This window comes from Hirundo rustica, chromosome 3 (genome assembly GCF_015227805.2).
Source record: "Hirundo rustica isolate bHirRus1 chromosome 3, bHirRus1.pri.v3, whole genome shotgun sequence".
NCBI classification, from domain to species: domain Eukaryota; kingdom Metazoa; phylum Chordata; class Aves; order Passeriformes; family Hirundinidae; genus Hirundo; species Hirundo rustica.
The window spans coordinates 19,825,714-19,848,769 of record NC_053452.1 but is presented as its reverse complement, the minus strand read 5'-3'; the positions used below and the strand labels follow the sequence as shown (position 1 = coordinate 19,848,769).

The 23,056-nt window shown below is 43.2% G+C and overlaps 1 protein-coding gene and 1 long non-coding RNA gene across 2 annotated transcripts; both read left to right on the top strand.

Annotated features, from left to right (window-relative positions):
* Positions 1-304: 304 nt before the first annotated feature.
* On the top strand, positions 305-10,136 carry LOC120749749 (mitochondrial amidoxime reducing component 2). The gene is made up of 7 exons (XM_040057399.2): positions 305-552; positions 726-899; positions 4,485-4,647; positions 6,061-6,201; positions 6,866-6,927; positions 7,016-7,087; positions 7,627-10,136. The coding sequence occupies exons 1-7, from the start codon at positions 305-307 to the stop codon at positions 7,754-7,756; spliced, it is 990 nt and encodes a 329-aa protein (XP_039913333.1). The 3' UTR covers positions 7,757-10,136.
* Positions 10,137-13,752: 3,616 nt separating this feature from the next.
* LOC131378520 (uncharacterized) lies at positions 13,753-21,759 on the top strand. The gene is made up of 3 exons (XR_009207670.1): positions 13,753-14,879; positions 15,589-15,673; positions 20,259-21,759. It is a non-coding gene; the product is annotated as an uncharacterized LOC131378520 (long non-coding RNA).
* The last annotated feature ends 1,297 nt before the right edge of the window (positions 21,760-23,056 follow it).

Here is a 23,056-nt window from a genome sequence, read left to right as displayed (position 1 = left end):
CGGTGTGAGGGAGCGGGGCCGTGTGAGGGGGCCGGGCCGTGTGAGGGGGCCGGGCGGTGTGAGGGAGCGGGGCGGTGTGAGGGGGGCGGGCCGTGTGAGGGGGCCGGGCCGTGTGAGGGAGCGGGGCGGTGTGAGGGGGGCGGGCCGTGTGAGGGAGCCGAGCCGTGTGAGGGAGCTGGGCGGTGTGAGGGGCGGTGTGAGGGGGCCGGGCCGTGTGAGGGAGCGGGGCCGTGTGAGGGGGCCGGGCCGGGCCGCTCCACTCCCGCCCAGGGCCTCTCGGTGCGGGCGGCGGGGCGCAGTCGCCATGAGCGGCCCGTGGGGCGCGGCGGGCCCGGCGCGGCAGGGCTGGCTGTGGGGGGCGGCGGCGCTGCTGGCGCTGGGCGCCCTGCTCGGGGCTTGGCGCTGGGCCGGCCCGCGGCGCCGCCGCCGCCTGCAGCGGGTCGGGACGGTGCTCAGGCTCTTCGTGTACCCGGTGAAGTCGTGCCGGGGGGTGTCGGTGCGGCGGGCGCAGGTGACGCCGATGGGGCTGCGCAGCGGGGACCTGCGGGACAGGTAGGCGGGCCGGGCCCGGCGCGGAGCTCCGGCCGGGCCCCGGGGCCTCCGCGTGGCTCCGCGGTTGTGGGGTGTGGGTTTTCCTAAGGGCCTGGGAAGGAGCACCTGCCGTGCGGGTGCTGCCGAGCCCGGCATTAACGCTGTGGGCGCCTTTGTGCCCCGTCCCGCCGCAGGTTCTGGCTCGTGGTCAGAGAGGACGGGCACATGGTGACGGCTCGCCAGGAGCCGCGGCTCGTCCTTGTTTCTGCCGACTGTGAAAACGGGCACTTGATCTTGGAGGCCGGGGACATGGAGAGGATAAGCGTGCCTGTAAACCTCCCCAAGAAAAACCCCATCCGCAACTGCAGGTACTGAAGAAAGCTTTTCCTTTCCCCCTTCCCTCTCTCGCAATACTGGCTTTCTCATGTGCTTTTCTTTTCAAGATTGTGTGAGGCTTCGCATCTTCTTATGCAGAAATTGGAGTGTAAAAGTCCATACCTGTGTGTCTTTTCTGTGCGGGTATTTCTCACTGTTTAAGGGAGATAGACTTCAAACCAGAGCCTGTACTGACAAGACAAGGTATAGTGGTGCTAGGTATTAGGAAGAAATTCTTCACTATGAAGGTGGTGAGGCACTGGCACAGGTTGCCCAGAGGAGATGTGGATGCCCCATCCCTGGAAGTGTTCAAGGACAGGTTGGATGGGGCTCTGAACACCTTGGTCTAATGGAAGGTGCCCCAGATTATGCTAGGGAGTTATCCTAGGTGGTCTTTAAGGTTGCTTCTAATCCAGACTGTTCTGTAATTCTGTGAAATCCTCTGCCGTGTGTTACACAGGAGGCCAGGAATGGTTGTCATAAAGAAAGTTCTGCTTTTAGTCTGCTAAACACTGGTGAAAACAAATCTCAGGAAGAGATGACAGAGTATCAAAGACCATGCGTTACACATCTGCCAATGAACTGTGATCTTCTATCTTCGTAGAATGTCATGTTTGCTTTTTTGTTTTTACTTCTAGTGTTTTTGTTCTTGCTTGGGTGAGCAGCTGCATCTCAGAGCCTCAGTCATGTACTTTGGTATTTCTGGATCACAACTACTATGTGCATCAGCATTTTTGCACGCATGCTGGCTGTTCAGAGCTGGTGAGATGTTGGAGTTTAGATTCCCTGACCCCTGTATTTAGCCATTTAACTGAGGCGTCCCAGCTAAAAACTTGGTAGTCCAAGGCTCACCTTGAGGTCACAAGGGAATGACTGGCATCCCAGGAACATAGGGCATTCCCTGTAGGTGCTACCCCAAAGGATTTTCAGGTGGATGGGTGTAGTGGTTTTATGTTCACTAAATTTTGGTTTTGGTACTTACTCTTTTTGTGGGAGAGAGACCAGGAGAAAAACAGCAGGATCATAAATGCCTTCTCAGCCCACCCCTCAGTGTAAATCGGGGTGGCTTCAGCCCGAATGGTGCCCGTAGCTCTTATCAGGGTCCAGCAGAGATCTCTTTCTGCTCTAAAGGATCTGAAGAAAGTAGCTGTTAAAAAACAGCAACTTCTCCTTCCCATCCCCCTTCACCCGGAAGCCGATGGAATCCGGCCAGGCCTCAGGCCAGCTCCCCCCAAAAGGGTGGAGCAGCAGGCCCAGCTCGATGTTACCTGTCTCTCTCTGGCCAAAGGAAGAAGAAAAAGGACCCACCTACAGGAAATTCATGGGGGTTTTATATGGTACTTCCCAAAGTCGCAGCTAACAATTTCAGTGGTCAGAATAGATGTCAATATTCCAACTAACTCTCTGATAGGTCTCTGTCTCTTCTAAAGCAATTCCCAGGTCCTGACCTGGAGAATTATTTTACATTCTTTTATAACTAAAAAACCAAACTGTACTAACTCACGACAATAGGTTACAGTGATTTAGCTTTGTGCCTAGAGTTTTGTTGTATGAGTATGCCGGCCTAGTTATTTTATGTATGTATAGAAATCCATGCTGGAAAACTGCCAGCAGGAACAGGAAAACCTTTTCTCTGCTAAAATGTCAATTAATATGTAAGTGTTTAGAAACTCTAAGTGGTGTAAGGCCCTACAAAGATGCTGTAAGTGTTTGTTCTTTAGATAGCTGAGGTGGTTAATGCACCGGCTGTTGTAATCGTAACTAGAAGAGTGCTGGCATGGAACTGCCTTTGCTTGCTTTTAGCAGAAGTCTGTTACTGTGGAAACCATTGATCAACATAGCTCAGTGTCTCTGTTTATACAAGTCAGGTGCAAGTTCCAAATGGTTGCATTTCTCGTTTAGAAATGGAACAGACATTTACAAACCTGTGCATAGTGCCAATGGCACATGTGCTGCAAAACCACACAGTTTGTGAGATGGTCATTTTTCTAAAATTCGTTGTGTCACTAGAAGAATATTTAAATAGCCTAATACGTTGCAGTAATGGAAAGTTAGCTTGGATTTCTTGGATTTTCCAGTTTTAGAGCTCGGTGATTTGTTCTTCTGGTTTGTTTGCTTGTTTGCTTTTTCTTTCATTACCTTAATAAATTTCCCTTCAGATGGGTGCTCCTGGGAGCTCATGCCCCATAAGCTGGAGCTAAAGCATTGCCTTAGTGCCTCTGGCCTCATACAGCTGTGCATATGCTGATCTTGAAAACTGCAAAGTTTTCAAATTTTTTAGAGGTATTTAAAAATCCTGTGCTTGGAAGGGTCAAATATTGGACCAAAGCCATTGCATAGGTACAGTTTTTGCTTGTACAAATGTTGGAGTGTTTGCTTCTGGCTAAGTAACCTCATGCTCTTCATCTGTGCCCTTTGTCAGTGTATGTTGTAATGCTTAAATTGTGTGATCTATTCCCATGGATCCCTACAGCACTGAGTGCTTAGGATAGATCCACTTCCTGAGTGGAAAGCAGTCGTGTTGGAAGCTGTAAGAGCCTTGCCTCTCTTGTCCTGCCAGTCAGAAGGCATGCAGGAACTGTGGGATGGGGGGAGGAGAAAGGCAGCTGAATGCTGTCTGGAGCAATGACATTTCATTCCAGCCTGTGTCAGAGGGTAGACACAGGAGTCCCAGCAACGGGAGCAGGGATATTGATGCCAGCACCCAAATGATCACTCCCCCAGATGAGTAAAGAAGGATTCCTAGGAGCTGGGCTCACTCTGGATGAACTGCACGGGCATCTCGATGCTCCAGGCTGCCCAGGGTTTGATTGCAGACAGGAAACTGCTGTGTGTTTAGATCAAAGTGGCTACTTTGAGAAGTGTAACATAACCACTCATGACTGGTAATAAGTTTATTGTAAGATTGAGTCAAGGTTTAGCTTTTCTTGCCAGGAAAATGCTCCTTGCATAAACTTGTTTGTATTCTGCTAGCAGTGGCTTTTTGTGCCCCATGGACTTTGTTTCTACAAATCTTTAACCTCTCTTAGGGTGCTGAGCTATTTTGTGTGTGAAGTCTGAGCTGAGGTGTCTCACTCATCTCTGGCTAAAGTTTGACAGCACTAAAATCGGAAGGAAGGAACACTTTTAATTAATAACATTTGTACATATCAGTTGTGGTAACATCTGACCACATAATTTCAAACTATTGTTCATTTTGTGAAATTAGTTACCTTTCAGTCGATTTCTCAGTTAAAATCGTTTGCTGTAGCATTCCCATGCAAATGCAGGAGCAGGCCCTTTTTCTCCTCAGTGTAGGGCAGGCAGGGAAGTTTCTTACTGTCACTGCTGGGGCAGTTAGCTCTGGGCATGCTAACACTATTTCAGAGCTCATTCTTTCACCAGCTGGTATTGTCTGGTCATGTCCATGTTCCTTAGCTTCCAAAGCACTGTGGCCACAAGGAGATTGCCCTTTGGGAATGGTTCATTTTCTGTGTATTGCTCCCTCTATTAAAGCACATTTTACATGCCTTTGAATAAGAAACTTCCTTGAGTCGTCATGTTTGCAGCTAACCTGCCGATGTGTTGTGGCTCTCCAGGGTGTTTGGACAGGATATCCAAGGCAGGGACTGTGGTGATGAAGTGGCTCAGTGGATCACCACCTTCCTGAACTCAGAGCCCTGTCGACTGGTGCACTTTGAGCCCTCCATGGTGCCAAGAAAGTCCAAGGACACGATAGCCCTTTTCCGAAACACGGATGAGGTAAATGAATGCTCTTCTTCTCAGAAGTGTGTCCTTTTAGCCTTTTCCAGCCACCAGAACCTGCCCCTCCCATCTTTGGTGATTGAGCCTGCTTTAGCAAGGTGTGGTGTTGTGTACTAAAACCATGTGAGTATTCTTTTCTGTAAGGAGGTGACTTGCTTGATTTTTACTTCAAAATGGGTTTAAGCTATTGGCCATTCACAGCTAAAGAGTCTGAAAATGATGCTTGGAGAGGAACTATTACATTGCAGAGTACAATACTCTTTTTTGTCTCAATGAATAGAAAAAAGTTACATCTTCAGTGATGTTTTGATGGTGTGGTCTGTGTTGCATAGGAAGATTCAACTCCCTATCCTTTGTTAGGTCTGGGAATGTACTGATACAAGTTGTGTTACTTTGTATTTTGTTTAAAGGAATGATGTTTAAACAGGGTGGTTATAGTTGTGGGCCTAAGAATTCAAAGGAAGTTTCAAAGATTTTATCTCTCTCTGTGGAAGAGGCTTGAAGGTATGATATTAGAGAAATATCGTGGAAAGGTATGAAAAGGAGATGCTATGCTCAGACGTCCTTGTATCATTTTAGCCGCTGCTGCCCTTCTTTTTTTTCTAAACAACTCTCTCAAATAAAGATGCTTTGAATTGTATCAAGTGCAAGGTTTTTAAACAAATTTAAATTGTGAGTACTTTGCTTTTGTGACGTTATTATCTGTAGGGCATCCGTGTCTTGCTTGTTGTACAACGAGAAGAAGATATATTTAATTATAGACGTTTATAGATATGCATTTGTTATGTCAGGGCACTGAGACCAATACAAACACAGTGTTTCAGCAAAAGGGATGTCAGATAAGAAGGGATGATGTTCTGGAATCATAGCAACAAAGAAAAGGCTGAGTTTTTTGAATAGTTATTTCAATGCTTATCATCTTGTGGTTGAAAGGTAAGAATGTGTGGTTGAAAGCTACAAGAATAATATAAGAGAAAGGCAGGAGGGTTATTCCCTAAAACTCTTACCCAAAAAAATGTCTTTTTTTTTTTCTTCCCTGACCTCTGTGGAACTCCACTTCTTGGAGGTTTAGAGGTTTTTAAATACTGCTCATTGGCCTTGTTTGCTAATATGGCCCTCCCACTGCCCAGGCATCCCAAACTGATGAATGGACAGCTGTAGCTGAGTGTGGGCTGTTCTGGGTGTGGAACTCCCTCTGGTGTTGAGATAAGGCAATTTGAGCACACAAAAATTGCTGTGGTGGCTGAAATAGGGAAGAGCATGTTGTTTTCCTTGCTAACCTGCTTTCAGGAAAATCAAAACTTGAATGGAGCAGCCTAAAAGGCCACTGTTTCCAGTGCCTATCTTTTGCCACGCAGTGACTTTCCTCCCATGCTCAACCTTAGGATGTGGTGATGTTTGTTTTTGTAGGTTGCCTACCCTGACTGCAGCCCGGTCTTGATCATCTCCGAAGCTTCAATGGACGATTTAAATACCAGGCTGGAAAAGAAAGCTAAGATACAGAACTTCAGGCCAAATATTTTTGTAACAGACTGCAGTGCTTTTGAGGAGGTAAAATAACTGTCTGAAGTGTCTCTTTGAAGGCTTGGTTGTGTTTCTTTGTAACTCAGTTGCCTTGTGTGATGGTGCCAACAAGGGTGAGGAAAGCTGCTCTACTGTGATTTTTACAACTCAGTTCCAGAGAGATAAAGCTTCAGCTCACATCAGTGCACGTGAAATATTGATGGAGGACACAGGTCTTTGAATTATTATTTCTCAAACTGAAGAAGTTCCTAAAGCAGGAATAGATTTTTATCTCCCAGGAAGGTTTGCAATAGAAAGGTTGTGTAGATGAGAAGTGAAAACTCACTTCTCCTAAAAATTTCCTTTCTGCAAAACTGTAGATTTACTGGAGGCCACAGATCACATTATCACCTGTGCAGTAAGAATAAATTGCTTTAGGTTCAGTGCTTCAGGCAAGTGTATGTTGCAGAACGGGATTCATTACTTGTGTGTCTCTGTTTTTGCACAGAGTTATTAGTGTGTCCTGAATTGGATAAATGCAGTGACAGTAGGGTTTTCATAATAGTACTGTAGTGTAACTGCATATTTTGAAGGTGCTAGCAAAGTTGCTCATCTGGAATAGTGCACCTTTTTGTGAATGACTGCACCACTTCTGGAAAAGTAATTGCATGTGCCTTGTGTCTAATATGTGCCTCATGTTTATTTCCCTCAGGACACCTGGGAGGATATTCTTATTGGTGATGTGGAGATGAAAGGGACCGTGTGTTGTGGCAGGTAAACACTGGAGACCTTTATTTTCCATAGGAACAAAGAGGTTTATGATAAGGAGCCCTGACTGATTTGGCACCGTCTGTCATTGCAGGTGTATTTTAACAACTGTTAATCCAGACACTGGGGTCATCGACAGGAAGGAGCCCTTGGAAACATTGAAAAGGTCATAAAAATACCACTGTTTCTTAGACTGTGGGAGAGGATTTAGGCTGAACCCCAACAGTTGTTAGACTAGCATTTTAAAAGTGGTTTGAAGTGTGTGTGTGTGACATCAAAATGCAGTGTGAAGGTCTATGTATGTTGGCTTCCAGTCTATTTCTTGCAATTCTGTGTAATAAGAAAATTCAGGAAGCTCTCTTCTTTCTTGCAAGCTTCACGTTCCCTGTCTCTTTCATGTCTGCTGCAGTGAAAGCTTAGGGTAGCAGATATTAAGGTATCTGAAGGTCTAACTTTCTTTCTTTGATTTTCCTTTTTATTAAAAAATTTTGTATATATTAGACATGAAAGAGTGAATGCAATCAGGCTTTTTTTCCCTTAATTTGAACTGCTTGGTTCTCTTAACTACAATATTTATTTCATTTTTAGCCTAGTATGATGACCAAAACAAGGCATCGCTATTTGCATGTCCGCTCTTTCATCACTGATATTTGGACGTGTAAGTTTTGCTACCACTTGTTCTAAAGAAAGGCTTTCTCTCTGCAGTTACCGCTTGTGTGATCCATCTGAGAAACACATTTACAAAACCAGCCCTCTCTTTGGGAAATACTTCGCTGTTGACAAAACTGGAACGATTCAAGTTGGAGACCCTGTGTACAAGATTGTCTGGGAATGAAGGAGACTTTGATCAGAAGATGCTTTTCCTCTTTGATATGCAGATTGTTTTTCCATGTAGACAGTCACCAGCATAACTTTTTCTTCTTCCTTGCAATATTTTTTGTGCTTTTTAAGGTGCAGGAGGTTCTTTGAGGCTGTGAAGTGCCAGTCGTTTCAGATCATGTAATCTGCTGGCATACCTGTAGTAACCACATCTTTAGTTTTCCTGGAGGATGTGGTAGAAGAAACTGATCCATGACAGACTTCACAGCGCTACTGTGAGCATCACCCCTCCTAAAATTTCATGTCAGCCACAATATTGGAATCCAAATTTATGTAAAGGGTTTGTATCATGTGTTAGATACATTTAGTGCCTATAAAGAACCACAAAAACAGTCATGCCAAGCACAAAGTATGTTTGTCACAGAGCTGCCTTTACAAGTGATCATGGAGTGCAGATGGCAGGGCTCTGCTTCCCTCCTTTGATCCTAATCCTTGTAGGATTCTCTCCTTCTTTGGTCCTAATCATCTTGCCCTGTCTATGGCCAGAGGTAGTTTTTAGCAGTGTTTCTTTCTTTGAAGTTGTTTCCTGAAAATTTTTACTGTCTCTTGAGATTGGAGCAACATCAGGAGGATTCTGAGCTGACTAAATGATAGTCAGGTCTAGAGGGGGTGCCGGGTAATGACGTGTAAGGCTGTGGGCTTGTTTAGTTTGTGACCTCTGCTTGACAGTTTGAGCTGTCAGTTTTTCATCCTGTGAAGAATACCGTAGTGCTGAGGCTATAGAGCAGTGATGCATTTGCTAACATAGCAGTAGAATTTCCAGTTTGATGGAAAGAACTGGATGTTCACTGTGTCAGAGACCTCGTGCACATTGGAGGGAGTGATCTGATGTTGAGCCTGCCCTGTTCAAGCCACTGTCCAGCCCAATATTATAGGGCTCGTGCACAGCTCCTCTCTGGCTCAGTGGATCCCTTTGTGTAGAAAGTTAGGCTGCTAAGCAGATGTTTGGGAAGCTGCAGTTTGAGCATGTTAACATCCTTACTGGTTCCGCATTTAAATCTCTGCTTGTCCCCCAGTCCTGCTCCAGTTTAACCAAAATGTCAGCCATTTGTAGGAAGCTGATAGTTATATTTTCTATTGCATAAAACAAATAAGGGAGAAAACTAATTAAGTTATAACAGTGTTATATTTTCTTTAAATGCTCTATGATTATTTTTTATAAAAAGTGGCCTCCAGGACTAAAGCCTGCTATCTTTCAAATGCTTGTCTGCTTGTTTCTTTTTTATGGATTACTAAATTTGAAAATAGTGTTGCCCTAGCCTAAAAGAGGAATCAAATTAAGTGTGAAAGACAAATATGATCCAGTCTGATGTTTAAATTATTCATTTTCTGTTGTAAGTATGAAAAGGGAATTTTGATGCATGTTCACAACATGTATTACACGACCTGTAAATGAAGAGCCATTGAGCTTTGAGAAAGTGCAGGTGAATGTATGTGGCAAGCCTGAAGGAAGTTGTGTAGGGGAAGTACTTTTCTATTATTTTTGAACTCCGAGTTGCTCTGAATGCCATTTTGTCAGCAGGGTGCTCTGCATTAAGTTTTCCTGGGACAGACGAGTGCCCAGTTTGAAGTGCATGTTGTAAATTTGTGTATTGTTATGCCTGATGCAGCAACTAGTGGGAAGAAGTGAGAGAAAAAGCATCTTTTGAAAAGAAAAAGAATTCTGAGGTTAATCTTAAAAAGCACATCTTGAATGTTTGAAGCTGAAAGCTTGTGGAATTCCTAATGTGTCATTAAGCACAGGCAGCCTGCTGGCCTGCCAAAGCAATTAGTCAAGAGTGTGTCTCTTCATTAAGTCAAAGAAGCGGAAGGAAAAAGAGCTGATTTTGTTGCTTCTGGCCAAATATGTTTTTTCCACTGCTGTTCTAACAGCACATCGGCATTTACATAACACAAATTGTGTGGTGTAGATTCCATTGCCTCTCATTAGGCTGCTGTGGATTGGGCTGATTTGGAAATGGGGCTGCCTTTGCAAGGAGAAACTGCCTTCCTGTTTGGGAGAGGCCATAGATCTAAACCCTGCTTTACTCCTGTATAGCTTCTTAGCAGAATATGGCTGCAATCCTAAAACAGGCATGCATCTGAGTACAACATTGTTCGCTGATGACTCTTAAATCAATTATGTGGCGGTTTTCTGAAGCTGAGAGCATGAATTAGAACATTGCATAGCTTCATATAACTGTTGATTTGCTGTAACTGTGAGAATTGTGTTTGATTTTGTTTAAGCAATTTAGAAAATTGACTGAAAACGTGTCAATCATAAGCCACTGTTTTTTAAATTGTGTATTTAAACAATTGTTAATTTTTTTAAACTCTAGAGAAAGAAAAAAAATATAAACTTCTAATGAATTCTACTTTCTGAAGGTATAACATTTGAGTTGGTATTTTTTTTCTGTTTCAGCATTTAATTTTGACTATTGTTACCAGGATCTCATATATAGTTAATGCTGATGATTGTCTTTTTTAATCCTACCTCTGAGCTCAGAAGTATATGCAGTTAACCAGAGGATATGTGTAAGAGAACAGAACCATCAGATATAATTGGTCATCAGACTCAGTTTTGTTACCCTTATGATCTAGATAATGAAAAAGACATTTACAGACTTTACTTTTTTTTTTTTTTTCCCCCAGAGATGTATGAAAATAGGGGGAAATGGGTTTAAAGATATGAGAGTTCACACAAGTCAATCCACGTCATGTCTCAGAGTATAGCACCAAAACTTTTTTTTTTACGGCATTTATTGTACCAATAGTTCTTGCAGAGGACTATCTATGAGAATGTTAAAAGTAGAAATTTCTGGGTTGCTTAAGTTTTGTGGGGGGGTATCTTTTCAGATAAGTTTGCTCTCCGCACAAAAAACCTGAAAAAGATTCTGTGTCTGCATCCTAAGGAGAAAAACAGCCTTCCAAAGGCATCACTCTGCTGTTCTATAAGATGAGAGATTCACGCATCTTGTCTCTATAAATGGCAAAAGTTTCAGGAAGGGCTTCCCCAGGGTGTTCATTTCTGCTCTGTCCTAGCACCTGAAATTGCCTTTTTCTCCTTCAAGATCCATAAGAAATTCCCTGTGATGGGTAGCTGCAGGGCTGAGGACTACACGTGCAAAGTCTTTGTTTCTTCTGGACAGAAGATTCTGAAAAGTGATGCAGGCATAAAGCCCACGTGTATCAGTCTTCAGCTGGAAGAGAGGCAGCATTCATGCATCAAATGTTCGTATTTTTACACAATCTACGTTGTGTTAATGTTAACCATCTCAACTTAGACTGTCATTGTTGCTCGTAATCCTTTATGTTTTATCTGAGGACATTGGTAAACTCAGTAAGGGTTTCACACGCTGGGCCTTTTCTGTAACAAACTGCTTACTCATCATGACCAGGGAACAGGAATGGTTGGAAGAGGAAAGGAGATGGGCAAGGCTTAGGGATGTAGAGGGTGTGTGTTAGGGCTGCGTGAGATGGGACTGTCGAAGAAGGCAAGGTACTGGGTTGTTCCATGTTCTCCAGGTGTTTCTGTGCAGATGGACTGAGAAGGAGCCCTGGTTGTGGAATAGCATCAGTTCCCAGTATTCAACAATAACCTGGCCTGAGGAATGCCACTCTCCCCCGTGGGCCGCAGCTCATCGCATTCACTTCAGGAAATCACAGAGTGCGTCAGGCTGGAAGGGGTCATCTGGTCAAACCTCCCTGCTCAAGCAGGCTCATCCCAGAACACATGGCACAGGATTGTATCCAAATGGTTCTGGAATATTCCCACTGAGGGAGGCTCCGCACTCTGTCTGGTCAGCCTGTTCCAGTGCACGGTCCTCTGTGCAATAAAGAAGTTCTTCATATTCAGGTGGAACTTCTATGCATCAGTTTCTGCCCATTGCCTCTTGTCCTGTTGCTTGGCACCACCAAGAAGAACCTGGTCCATCCTCTTGACACACACTTTCGGGTGCTAACAGACACTAAAAAAAATCAAACCACAAATAATTGTAGCCTGGGCTAAACATCAGGCAGAGACTGTGTTCCACCTATGCAGAACAAGGACATGGAGCAGCCTATGGTACATCACACTGAAGAGTTTGAGTGGGAAGCTCTCGTTTTTCTGACACTGTGTAAAGCTAAAGCACCTCCCCTTTGCCCTTGGACTGGTATACATGGGACACTTAGGCTGGCTGAAATACCCCTTCTCTCCAGGAGCAGTATTGTAGAGAATTGTATCTTCTCTAGTGCACAAAATTGCTCTGACAGCTTATCACTGCTTGTTTAACAGCTGACTGTTCTCACTTTCTTTAGGCACTAGATAATAAGCACAGTGAAACAATTATTGTGCTTCACTGATGTGCTAACTCTTGTAGTCTCTTTACTCTTGAGTTCCAAAAAGCAGCTTCATTCACTGTTAATTGAGGCTTGTCTTCGAGAGATTATGTAGGGTGACAGTTCCTCAGTCACAGCAGCCACAATTACTTTTACTGAGTCATGGACCGTTATTTTCAGCAGACCTACCTACATCACTTTGGCACAAGTTAAAGGTGGCAGCTAAATCTCTGTTTATTCAAGATTTCACACATAGACATGTAGGACTCAAAAAACCCCAAAACAGGTGGGTAAGAGTGCGATGTCCTCTGGCTGTGGAAAACAAAGCAGTAGACATTAAGTTCAGAGTTGGAAAATACCTGCTTCATCTTTTCATATAGCATGGGCCACAGAGCCAGATTCCTGCATGCTTTGAAAATTGGATTTTTGGTAAAAGGGCAAAAGCCACTGTGATAGTTGGACTGCAGAAAGATCACGGGAGAGATCAAGAATACCAACAATGTCCTAGATCCTTTCAAACATAAAGACTTCAATCACTGAAAACCTTATGTTCCACTGTGTTTACAGCTGTGCCGTTTGGTGGTCCGTATTAACTCTCCATTCCTTGGGTTTATTTAAGGTAAAGCAGAATATTGTCCTTGCAGTTACCTCAAGGAGCAGGTGACATGAAGTTCCATTTTCCTCAGTTGTCCTTTACTTCTGTTTAACAGACCTGAAGCTGTCCAATGATAGTTTTCCACGTCCTGGACTGCCTGACTTTTAGCAGAACTAAGCCTCTTCATGTTCATGTGCTCAGAAATGTGTGTCACAAACATCCTCATTAGGGGTGCAGGTTACTGTGTAATTAATCCTTGGAGGGGACCAGCAAGACAAATAGATCCATCACTCTAAACTTAGTTGTAAAAAGTTTGGAAAAATAGCTCATAGTTTTCATAGAATTCTGAAAGTATTTTCTCAGCCCTGGAAGCAGTTTTAAGAAAAGGTTGAGTTTGCTTGATGTGCAAAGGCACACACTGGAGTCCTTCAAAGGCTGATTCACTAAGAGCAGCTCTTGGCCACTGGGTCTGATGGAGCAGGTGGTGTGTGCTACACCTCGCTTGCAGACAGCCTTGTGTGTTACTGCTCTATAGCTGGAGAAGCTGTACTGAGCTGTGCTACCCAAACACCTGTCCAAGTGGTCAGCTGGGATCTCCATCAGAGTAAGACTTATTTTTTAAGTGGAGTGGCAGTGTTGGCTGTGTGCTCTCAGAGGAACCATTCTGGGAGCAGCTGTGCTCCAGGAACCTGCTGGGCCTTATCAGCCCCTGGGAGGATGCTGAGAGCAGATAAAATTTAAACAGCTTGCTGGGCATTCTGTGGCACTGCTGATAGCCTGGCTCAGTTTATCACCTGGGCTCAGCTTGGCCTTGTGGAATCTTTCTTGGAAAGCAGTGGCAGCAGTGCTGGCACCAGTGGTGTGCAGCCATGAAGGGGTGAGCAACATACATACTTACTTTAAGATTGCCCAGAGCAGAATCTATCTGTTTCCTTTAGTTTGAACATGCAGCTGGAGCTGAGGGAAGTCAGGCTGTGCAGCAGACTATGGAAAGCTGCTAAAATTAAAAAACAAAACAAAAACAAACAACAACAAAAAAAACCCCCAAAACTGTGCTTTGCCCTTTTTTTTTAATTTTGTATGGAACACAGAACGATTTGGGGTGGAAGGGACTTAAAAGATGATCTAGTTCCCACCCCCTTCCATGGGCAAGGACACCTTCTACTAGACCAGGTTACTCAGAGCCACAGCCAACCTGACCTTCAACACTTCCAGGAATGGGACATCCACAGCTTCTCTGGGTATCCTGTGCCAGTGCCTCACCAGCTTCGCAGTAAGTACTGCACTTGCCAGCTGTAGAGAAACTGGAGCTCTGGATGGCACGGCTGGATTGTCTCCTTGCATGGGGAGCAGAAGAGATGAGCTCCTGCGCCTACAGAATTTAGAGTGTGTCTGAAGCCTTAGTTACTTTGCTTGACCAGAAAAATCACTGCATTTAAAACTTTTTTTTTTTTTTTTGGTCTGCTTTCCAAATGAAATTTATCATCTTATTTGCATAGATATGTTAAAATACTATTTCATTTCATTTAAAACAAACCCAAAAATATTCCATCCCCCAATAAAGAACCTCCAAACCCCAAAACTAAAAATCCCTGCCTTTTTTCTGCTGTGTATTATGAAGAAGACTCCTGATAGCACAGCTCCAAGCAGTAGAAAAGTCACATTGCTGATCAAAAAGTGAGTCCTTCACTTAATGCAGGACTTGATTATGAAGTCCTCTGCCAGCATCTCTTCAGTAAGAATGCCATTTGCCTAAAAAGCCCTGTCAAGTTTAGTATCCTTAGGAGAGCCTTGGAACACCAGTGCTTGTCATGTGTTCTGCTGACCTTCTGTCAACCCTTAAATAACTGTTCATACCCCACTGAACTTTCTATGTACAGGAAGACATTTGAAGAAAATAAACTCTATTTAAAGCTATTAGTCAGTATCGCAGACAATTCCTGCCATTCCCCATCCTCCTGGGATTGTTTGCCCTTTTTAAATGGAGTAGGTTTGAAGAGGGCACGTGTTTCTTGCATGCCTGTTCTGAAGGGGCCTCCCACAGATGCTATTTAGCATATCCTGTTAATTAAAGGAGAGGTCAGTGCATTTTATCTGTTCATTTAGGTGGAGCTATCAAAGTGGATTTGGAGCTGAATTTGAAGACAATTTAAAATTTGTAAATTTGGTGGATGCATGCCTGCAGGTGAGTCTGAAAGCAACCACACTTACACCAACCTCATTTATCCTTTGTAAAAAGTAAAATTTGATTGTCCATTATTTAAAATAGACTTCATATAATGCTTTTTGTTTTATTTAAGGTTTGTTTGTGGAGAGTCAATGTTTAGTCTGCATGTTCTCCCAAAAATTGCAAAAATCTTGAAATTCACCATTAAAAAATCATACAACACAAATGTGATTTTGAAAAGCAGTCCAATTCCTTCTCTCCTCTCTCGCTTTTTTCCTTGGGTAAGGCAATATGGATATTTTTCTTTCCATCTGTAACCTATAAACTAGTCAGCTGTTTGTGGTGTATGTGTCTATGTGTCTATATGCATGCATATATATTTATTATTGAATGTCTAAGAAATCAACCTTGGTTTCAAAATGGTGTGCTTTGCATCTATACTCAAATACTTGGTTTTGTCAAGTTCCCCAAGGTTGCCCCAAACAAATGTCTGAAAGCATCTCAGAGTTAGCAACATAATCAGTTCTAACCAGTTTGTTTCCATTCCTGGTTGCTCACTTTTTCCCATGAGAAAATCTTTTTGGGATAGCATGTTTAACTTGTAGAAAGGAATGGAAGCTCTGTTCCTGCAAAATGTGAAGGTTCCCTGACTTGCTATTCTTGTTTCATGCTCACCACAACCTATTATAGATGCATGCATGGATTTTTCTATTTTCTTTCCTGGCAGGTTTCCACTAAAAAAACGGAGTCATGGCTTTTGGTACATCCTCTGGACTAAAAGTCTCCTGGCATCAGTGAAATAAAGCAGGAAGGTACACAGTGTCCCAGCCCTAGATGAAGTTGTGATAATTAGCTTTTGAAGCTTTAAAAGTTGATGGATTTGTTGTTGGGGGGGCTTTCTTTTTTCTTTCCATTATTTTTCTTGGCTTAGTTTTCTTTCTCCTTTCCTCATCTATGTTTAGTGACTGGAAAATGACCTGGTTTAAGGCACCTTAAAGGAAGTTTGTTCTAAATGTCCAGCCTCAGAGCTTCCTGCTACACTTGAAGTCCCTCGCTGTCATACAGATGGTGCATCTCTTAGTGATTTTAGTGCTCAGTCTCCTTTTCTGCAGGTTGAACGTCTTTCCTAGACCTACAGTGGCTCTTAGTCCATTTGTCCATGTCGCCATTCAAGGTGTAGTGCAGATGGGAAGGGGGTGTTGGGATTGCATTGGGACTCTCGGCTCACCGTAACATGTGGTAAGGTCAGGGAAAAGAAAGGGAGAAGAACAATTATCAAAATTCATTAAAATAGAAAATAGTTTGGGTTTGGTGTTTTGTGGGTTTTTTGTTTTGTTTTGTTTTTGTGGGTTTGTTTGTTTGTTTGTTTGTTTGTGGTTTTTTTTGTTTTGGTTTGGGTTTTTTTTGTTTTTTGTTTTTTGGGGTTTTTTTCCAAAGCCCAGTGAAAAATGGGTTTCTACTGGATAAGGGCAAGTTCTTTTGGGAGCACAGAACCTTCACTGCTCCTCCTGGGGTTCTGTTTTGCCCCAATATGTCAGGCAGGTTTCTGGAGACTGTATGGTCATAAATGGGGTCCTCTCTCGAAAATGCCAACCCCTGGTGCGTGGTGGGCTGTACTATATCAAAGGACTATGCACCTTTGAGGTGTCCTAGTGGCACTTGTGGGGATACGGTGCACGGAGGTGACAAGCTGACCCAGCAGCCTCCCCCTGCTCCAATGTGTGCACATCTCTAGGGCCTGGTAAAAGAGGCCTCCACGTGCTGGATGGTGCCAGGTGGCATCCCCAGAGGTACCAGTGGAACGGGAGAGCAGCCTTGTGTGTGCCAGCGACCAGCTGCAGCCTGCTTTAGCTTTTGCTGTGACCCTTCTGCTGAGGACTGGCTGCTGGCTGCCTCTGGAAAATAATGTTACTTATTTTGGTTTTGAAACTCCAGTAAATCTTTTGCTGTCTTTTGCACTGTGCTGGGACATGTGGGGTTTTCCAGTGTGAAAGGCTTTCCTACAATGTTGGTTGTGCCTGTCACAGAAGCTTTTGATTAATGCATCACCTGCATGCCAAATATCTACCTCCTGAAGATATACTGAAAAAGAAAGAAAGATGCAAAATCAATTTGGGATATAGGACGTCCCAGGCTGATTTAGTTAGAGTGCATTTATTTATGTTTAATCCCATTGCTGTCAGAAGTCCTGCTTTCAATCTTTACCCCATAAGGAAATTAAGTCTTGGCACTCATCAGTGCTAAGAAATAAATAACTGACCAAGATTCTCTCTTCAGGCCTGTCCCAAGTGAAGTTATGTGCATCATTTTTTGTTTGTTTGTTTCATTTGCGTATGTGACTGGAACCAGTCCCTGCCAGTGGTATGGCTGAATAGCAGGGAGCCTTCCATGAATTGCATGGAACAAGCTCATACCAGGCAGGGACACAAGGGTTCCATGAAGGTTTGACATAGATCAGCTTCTTGAAAATGCTGTATGTACTATCAGTCTCTGAGAAGGAATAACTATGCTAATCAAAACCTTTCGAGCTGCTCTTCTCTGTTTTAAGATGCTCTGGCAAATTCTGCAACACGGGCTAAACAAGTAAGAAAATGATCACCTGGAAAGGAAATCTCTGGGAAGCTTTTGAGGTGGTGTTGTGGTTTAGGAATGGAACTCCTCAGTCCGGTGCCCCCACCCCCAAACCACACACTGCTCTCTCTCACTCCCCCATTTTCCCTTTTATTTTGGTCAAAACTGGGTATTTTTAACAGCATTCTTTTACTCTCCTTTTGATGGATCAGAACAAATGGAAAAAAACACTCTTGATGTATTACAAAAAAACCAGGTGCATTTCCACTACATTTTGGAAGAGCACTGGGGAAATTCCTCCTCTGAGCACTGGGCTGCTATGGTTCAGCCCCAGGCACCCGCCTGCTTCACATTGCTGCTCTACAGTGCTGCACCAGCTCTGTGCAAAGGAGGTGGCACCCATGGGTGGTGGAGGGCACCGAGAATCTCCAAGCCCTCTTTCACAAGCTTGTGAAAACATGGTTGAATACTGCTTCTGCAGCCAACAGGAGGAGCAGGAAACTCCATCTGAATTAGAGCCAGGAGTCACTTGTGAAATACTCCTTTGGTCACCTTGCAAAGGGCTTGCAGCACCTCAGGTGTGTTAATTCACCTGGTCCCTTATAAACCCCAAGGGGAATGGATAATCATCCTCTCTCTCTCAGAGAAGAGCAGAGTGAAGCACGAGAGGTAAAATGCTTTGATAACGACAGTCAGACTGCCAGCATTTTGCAGTCAGAAAGTGGCGGCTCCTGGAGGGCTGCCAGGCATCTCTCAGAGACAGGCAGGAGCCTGTGTGTGCTGTGCAGGGCATGTGCAGTGAGCTGGCAGCATCCAGGAGCCTTTGGCGTGCCAGCAGGCAGACTGCATGTTAGCTGGGTCTGGAAGCCCATGGTGGTGCAGGCCAAGGAACTTTGAGCCAGCCAGCCAGGACTTTGCCAGGTTGAATCCAGAATGGAGGTAGCACTTGAATTCTGTTTGAGGGCTCTCTGCTTGGTGCTCCGCTGTGCTGTGAGGAGCTTGGGTTGGTGCTTACAGGGGTGATTATTTATCTTGTCCTTGGCTTTTTGGGTACCTCAGTTCCTCTTCCCTTGCAGAACAGGCTGTAGTTGTCTCCCTTTCTGAAGCAAGGCCTGGTGATAATCATGTGTTACCACCACAGGTAGTCAGTGTTAATCCACAGCTGCAGTGGTGGCAAAACTGCATTTCATTTCTCTGAGGGGAAGGGCAAAAGGCTCATTCAGGATTTAATGTTGCCTGCTGGAACAGAAACCAGAATGGCTTCTCTGCAGGGCATCCCATCTCCCTAACTTTACTGCAGCCCAAACAGTCCGCCCTCATAAACAGGTAGGATTTAAGACACATGAATGTATGGTAGCCCTCAGCTTGTGTATAGCTGAGCAGCGGCCTCTTCCAGGTTAGGCATTAGGAAAGCCTCTCTGAGTGATAAAGGGGGAATGATAAAATCATTTATGTTCAAAAAAATCTCTGAGATTGAGTCCAACCTCTGACCAAACACCACCTTGTCAAGTAGACCGTGATATTGAGTGCTGCGTCCAGTTGTGTCTTGAACGTCTCCAGGGACAGTGACTCCACCACTTCCTCGGATAATCCATTCCAGTGTTTAACAACCCTTTCTGTGAAGAAATTCTTCCTTAATGCCCAACCTGAACCTCCCCTGGCACAGCTTGAAGTAATTTCCTTGTGTCTTGTCACTTGTTACCTGGGAGAAGAGACCAGCCCCCACTTGGCTACAACCTTCTTTCAGGGAGTTGTAGAGAGCACGTGAGCCTCCTTTTCAAGAGAAAGAGGAGGTGGACAAGGCTGTGCAGGTATCAGGAGAGGCTTTGCTGGTGGAGATTTTTAAGGATAAGTTGGACAAACCTTGTATAATATAGTAATGGATCCTGCCTTAGAGCTGGGATTAAAATTGAATGGTTAGTCAGTCTTTTCCACCCCCTTGTTGTGTTGTTTTGGTGTTTTTGTTAATTGGTTGTGTGGGGGTTTTGGTGGGTTTTTTTGGTTGGTTGGGTGGTGGTGGTTTTTTTGGTTTTGTTTGTTTGTTTGTTTGTTTTTGTTTTGTTTTGATTTGGGTTTGTTTTGGGTTTTGTTTGTTTTTTTGGGGGGGGGTTTTGTTTGTTTGTTTCTTTTCTTTTTTCTTCTTTTCTTTTTTGTATAGCTACTTTACTCTCTATATTCTTTCTAGAAGTGTAAGTGCAGAAGGGTGTTCAAAACATTTTAGCCCATGGGTTCAGGCACTTGCATAATAGATCTGGCATTTTAAAGCATTAACAACAAATGCTAATTCCTGCCTATTGTGCAATAGATAACTTTGGATAGAAAGAATAGGCAGGCTAAAAGAGGTTTAGATTGCTCTTGAACTCTCCCTGCACCTTCTTCTGGGGAAAACGAAACAAACAAAGTAAACAAAATCTAGGTTGTACCAATCTGGGCACACTGACAAGCTGAACGGGCCTCACATATCCAGTGAGCACAACAAACCTGTATGGCTTCTCTTCAGTAATTATTTATACTTGTCAAAGCTCACAGTGCAATATGGTGTATTTTTACCCTCAATTTCCGCTGGAAATTGCTTTTAGGGTGACTTATTTGTTCCTTTTTTTGTTTACTGACATGTTCCATGTTGAAGACACATTCATTGGCCTTTTTTTACTTATCTCCTTTATACTGTAAAAGTTAAGGGTTTGCAAGCCCTAAAAAAACATATATCCAGCATCTCCAAGACCAAGAGCTGAAACTAAAAAATCGTTCACCTGAGTAAGGTGAGTAGGATTTGACTTGAGTCTCAGTGTGCTGAAGATGATCTTTGTCTTTCTCTTTCTTCAGGATGTCTTTGTGGAACTGCAGGGGTTTGTCTTGGATCCTTCAGAGCTCTGCTTTTTTTTTTATATCTGAGCTGATGAGCCTGATGAATTCGTCACACAGGAGCATCCCTGTTTGCGTTACCATGTTATTTACGTACAAAAACGCAGCACTGGAAACATCACTTCTGCTGTAAGGCCTGTTCCAGCTGAAGTCTACATCCAAGAAGCCCTGATGTGGTCTGCTGCCATGTACCTGCTCACTAGGGTGTCTGTATGGCTAAATGAGAACTCTGTCAATAACAGGCTTCAAAGCAACTAAACTGAACTCTATTTTTGATCGTCTTACAAAACTCATAAACTTCTTCCATGTCAAAGAATTCAGCATGACCTCTCTAGTGTGTCTTAGGACTGTGCATGAACTTTAGGCTCCCATAGTTACGACAAACTGTAGGGTTCCAGGAAAGGGAATCATTTATTTGAGAGACTGACATCCTTTGTATCCCAAAGGACAGATCCAGCTGAGGATCCTTCACTCATGCCTGAAGGAGATTTGCATTTGGCAACACAGTGTCCTAAATCTGTGCTGGCTCTACAGTTGTCAGCAAACTGTTCTCCTACTCCTATCCTTTTCCAGATGTTCGAGACATAAAGCTGTATTTTATTCGTACTGTCAGCTGTTTAACAGTGCTGCTGCTTTTTAAATAAATACAAAAGTTAGGATCTTAAATCATAGATAAAGTATAAATACACTTTAAACCCACGTTTGAATACAGTTGCTGTTGCTCACCTGTCAGGACTGTTGCTATTACTGGAGCTTAGATCACCCCTGGCTGAATGTACCAGGGAACTTTGCTCCCCTTGCTGTTTAGGTGGTTTGGTCATACTGGAAAATGCAACTCTTTTGGCTGGGTTCTTGAGAAAGATTTTCTCATTCTCTCTCTCTCTCTCTCTCCCTCTCCCTCTTTCTCTCATATCCCTTCTGAACTGTGTTTTGCATCATATTGACCTCTGGAAAAATATTACTCATACACAGATCCTGTGACTGGCCAAACTTTATTTATTCTTTCCTTTCATGCCACCAAGTGATATACTGATGTTTGATCTTCAGGTTTTCTTTACAACATATGCCTACTCTGTCTAATAGAACAAAAGAACTGACATTAATGTGAATTATACTTTAGACCATATGTTTTATTTGGTTGGCAGAGTAAGGAAACAGAAGGAATATGACAGGGGAGGCAGTTCTTGTTTACTCTACTTTTTCTAGCAGACCAATGTAAGTAGAACTTGCTCAGATGAGAGGGATGGGATGGTTTTGCTTTCTTCTGTGTGCGATTATAGCTTGGACAGGGACATGAATAACTTCTTTCAAGCAGAGGGAATGCTGTAAAACAGCTGCTGCAGGTCACTTAGTCATGAGCACCATTATCTGTATTGTGATAGTCTTTATTCTTTTACATCCTTCACCACCTGTCTGCTCTCCCTTTGCTAATCTGTCCTTGTAAGTTTACATTGTCTTTACTCAGAAGTGTTTGTGAGGTGGTTCCTTACCCTGGCTCTCTTTCCCAATAACACTCATTATGCTTTCTTGACATATTAGAATTGTATAGAAAAAATATTGTCATTTTTACCATTGAAAATTAATTCATATATGGGATCAGTTTTCTAAATAACTTTATCAAATGGTATACTTCTGAAAATAGGACTGTAACTCAGATATTCAAATTCTCATTTTTCATAGTCTCACTTTTTAGACTTTTTGTTGACATCTTCATTCTTTGATCTGAATAAGCAGCTCAGACCTTGCACAAATCAATATTGTTTCCACTCAGTGTGTGCATTTACGATATGTTTCAGGTATAAGAGCTCCAGCCAACTAAAATGCTGAGAAGCTTGTTTGAATCAGATGATTTTTTTTTTTTTTTTTTTTTTTTTTTTTTTTTTTTTTTTTTTTTTTTTTTTTTTTTGAATGGTGTTTAGTTACACGTGATTTAAGGTTACGGGCTTTCATTTTGATCGGTTCCTGGTCTTTATGTTGCATGTGTATGTGTATCTGTGTAACTCCATCCCTCAGTTCATGTGTGCAGCCACAAAAAAACTCCAAACAAAGCAAACCACTATTCTGAGACAAGAGTAACACACTTAAAAGAGAAGATGATTAAAGGTATGTCTGTCAAAGGCAACAATTACCAGATTTCTTCTATGCAGGTTTTTGTATTAGATGGTTAAGTATCTTGAGAAGAAGCCTGTGATAATAGAGATAATTGTATTGGAAGGGTGGTGATGCATATTTTATCCATCTATTTTCTTGCTGTAGATGCATGATGGGAATTAGAATTTCCCTAAATTTTCCTGAGTTTTCTCTTTGCAGTGTCTAATGCAGAAAAGCCGATTCTCTCATTTGCTTTTTGTTTTGGTAATGGTTATCTCTTCATTTATCTGTTAGTGAAAGTAGACAGGGAGTATTTTATGTGTAGGAACCTATAGCTCACAGGACTGGTATAATCATTTAGAGGAGAGTGGTGGAGTGAAATGGATGAGACTTTTGTTTAGACAGGGATTCTGTTATTCTGTTCCTAGCTCTGCCTAATGTGACCCTGCACAACCTTTCTAAGCCTCCTGTATTTTATCTCTGACATGGGTGGACTGATACTTGCTTTCCTCATAAAGTAGGAAGATGGAACTGTGCTTAGTAATTATCTATCTGAAGTGTCAGTATCATTAGGCATGATCAGGGGAAGAAGTGAAAACAGGACTCCTGGGTCTCCTCCAGGCTTTCCCTGGCTGGTGAGGCACTCCAGCAATCCCAGCTGTCCTTCT

Bases quoted from the DNA above. Each gene is read 5' to 3' on its own strand.
- LOC120749749 (XM_040057399.2), top strand. From the start codon at position 305: ATGAGCGGCCCGTGGGGCGCGGCGGGCCCGGCGCGGCAGGGCTGGCTG. The intron at 4,648-6,060 runs GTAAATGAATGC...TTGTTTTTGTAG, and splicing joins TTTTCCGAAACACGGATGAG to GTTGCCTACCCTGACTGCAG. The intron at 7,088-7,626 runs GTCATAAAAATA...TTCTCTCTGCAG, and splicing joins CCCTTGGAAACATTGAAAAG to TTACCGCTTGTGTGATCCAT.